General features: G+C 54.2%; 1 protein-coding gene across 1 annotated transcript; it reads right to left on the bottom strand.

The window, feature by feature from the left end:
• Window positions 1-605: 605 nt before the first annotated feature.
• LOC311199985 (olfactory receptor 14A16-like) lies at window positions 606-1,532 on the bottom strand (the record flags this gene model as incomplete). Its single annotated transcript, XM_084274134.1, has 1 exon — window positions 606-1,532. The coding sequence occupies one exon, from the start codon at window positions 1,530-1,532 to the stop codon at window positions 606-608; it is 927 nt and encodes a 308-aa protein (XP_084130260.1).
• Between the last annotated feature and the right edge of the window lie 731 nt (window positions 1,533-2,263).

Genomic DNA, 2,263 nt, shown 5'->3' with positions numbered 1-2,263 from the left:
TGGGGCAGGATGTGTGGGGCAGGATCTATGGGGCAGATTCTATGGGGCAGAATTTATGTGTCAGGGGGGTCCCTATTGTACAGATGGGTCTCTATGGGGCAGGATCTATGGGGCAGGGAGATCTATGGGGCAGGATCTATGGGGCAGGATCTGTGGGGCAGATTCTATGGGGCAGGGGGGTCCAACAGCTCCCTCACTGGCCTCCTGGGACTCCCAACACTTTTCCTGGCATCATCTCTGCTCACAGGCACAGGCAGATTTCTCTGACAACAATCAGCAGTTGCACAGGACACAGCTCCATACCCATGGGATCTCTCTGCTCAGCTGCTGCTGCGGCCAAGCCGCGTGTGCAGGGGGGCAGCTCCCAGAGGAGATTCTCCCAGAACAGTTTCAGTCAGACACATGGAAAGGTCACTGGTCAACACCCTGACCTCTGACCGATCAGCTCATCACACTGCTGAGATGGGATGTCTCCAACTCTCTGAGCTCGAAGCAGAAATGGGTGAGATGAGTGGAGGTGAATGATCAGAGAGCGAGTAGAGGTGCATCCTGTGAGCAGAGGGAAGGCCAGTGGTGTGCAGAGGGAGATGAGCAGTTGGTGCTGCTTAGAAACATCCAGTCCCCAGTTTCCACAGGGCATCCTTGAGCTCCTGGTTCCTCATGCTGTAGATGAGGGGGTTCACTGCTGGTGGAAACACTGAGTAAAGAAATGCCAATACCAGGTCCAGAAATAGGGAGGAGATGGAGTTGGGCTTCAGGTTGGCAAAGATGCCAGTGCTGAGAAACAGGGAGACCACGGCCAGGTGAGGGAGGCAGGTGGAAAAGGCTTTGTGCCGTCCCTGCTGCGAGGGGATCCTCAGCACAGCCCTGAAGATCTGCACATAGGACACCACAATGAACACAAAACACCCAAAAGCTAAGCAGGCAGTGACCACAGTGAGTCCAGTTTCCCTGAGGGAGGCATCTGAGCAGGAGAGCTTGAGGATCTGGGGGATTTCACAGAAGAACTGGTCAAGGGCATTACCCTTGCAGAGGGGCAGTGAAAATGTATTGGCTGTGTGCAGCACAGCATGGAGAAACCCAGTGCCCCAGGCAGCTGCTGCCATGTGGACACAAGCTCTGCTGCCCAGGAGGGTCCCGTAGTGCAGGGGGTGGCAGATGGCAACGTAGCGGTCATAGGACATGACAGTCAGAAGACAGAGCTCTGTGGAGATCAAACATACAAAGAAAAAGAGTTGAGCCACACACCCTGTGTAGGAAATGGCCCTGGTGTCCCACAAAGAATTGGCCATGGATTTGGGAACAGTGGTGGAGATGCAGCCAAGGTCAAGTACAGAGCGGTTGAGGAGGAAGAAGTACATGGGGGTGTGGAGGTGGTGGTCACAGGCTATGGTGATGATGATGAGGCCATTGCCCAGGAGAGCGGCCAGGTAGATGCCCAGGAAGAGGCAGAAGTGCAGGAGCTGCAGCTCCCGTGTGTCTGCAAAGGGCAGGAGGAGGAACTGGCTGATGGAGCTGCTGCTGTTGGACATCTGCTGACATGGAGACCTGTCCAAGGAGGAACAGACAGAGAGAAGTTAGGAAACTCCTCTTTGAGGAAAACCTCTTCCAATTCATATTGACTCTTTGTATTTAGGAAGACATTTGGCAAGGTCCCTTTTGGGAGGTCTGCTTTCTGCTTGCTTTGAGTGTGCCACTGCTGGGAGGAGGTTCAGCTGTGGCTCTGGAGAACTCAGTCCTGCCCTGCAGCAGTCAGTAAATAGGAGGATGGTGTGATCTCAGAATAAATCCCCTGTGGATAGGAATGAGCTTTTCAGCACTGTCACTCTCTCACAGAGCAGAGCTTTGGAGCTTTGGTTTTCTCCTGCCTGTACCTGAGGAGTGTTTCTTCAGTCAGAACTCCCTGACATTGCTGCTGCAGTGCCAGTGAAACCTTTCCCTGAGGGCAGAGTGGGGAGAGCACCTCTGTCCATCAGCCTTTGTCTCAGCTGCCCTGTGCTGGGTGCTCTGTGATCACATCCTGGTGTTCCCTGTTGAACATCAGTGTCCGCAGTGCGTGGGATATCAGTTGGATACCAAATTCCCACTTCCATTTCATTTCTGGGAGCAGCTCCTTTTTTCTCCCTCCCTGACAATGTCTCTGCTGCCGGCAGCTGTCCCTGCAGCTGCTTCTGTTTGCCCATTTCACCTCCCACTCTGTGCTCACAGACCTCATCCAACCTGCCCTGTGCTCAGCTCAGCTCTGCAGACCCCTCCTGGCATC

This window comes from Gallinula chloropus, assembly GCF_964237585.1.
Source record: "Gallinula chloropus genome assembly, chromosome: 22".
Taxonomy (NCBI): Eukaryota; Metazoa; Chordata; class Aves; order Gruiformes; family Rallidae; genus Gallinula; species Gallinula chloropus.
The sequence above is the reverse complement of the archived record's forward strand: the minus strand, read 5'-3'. Positions and strand labels throughout refer to the sequence as shown.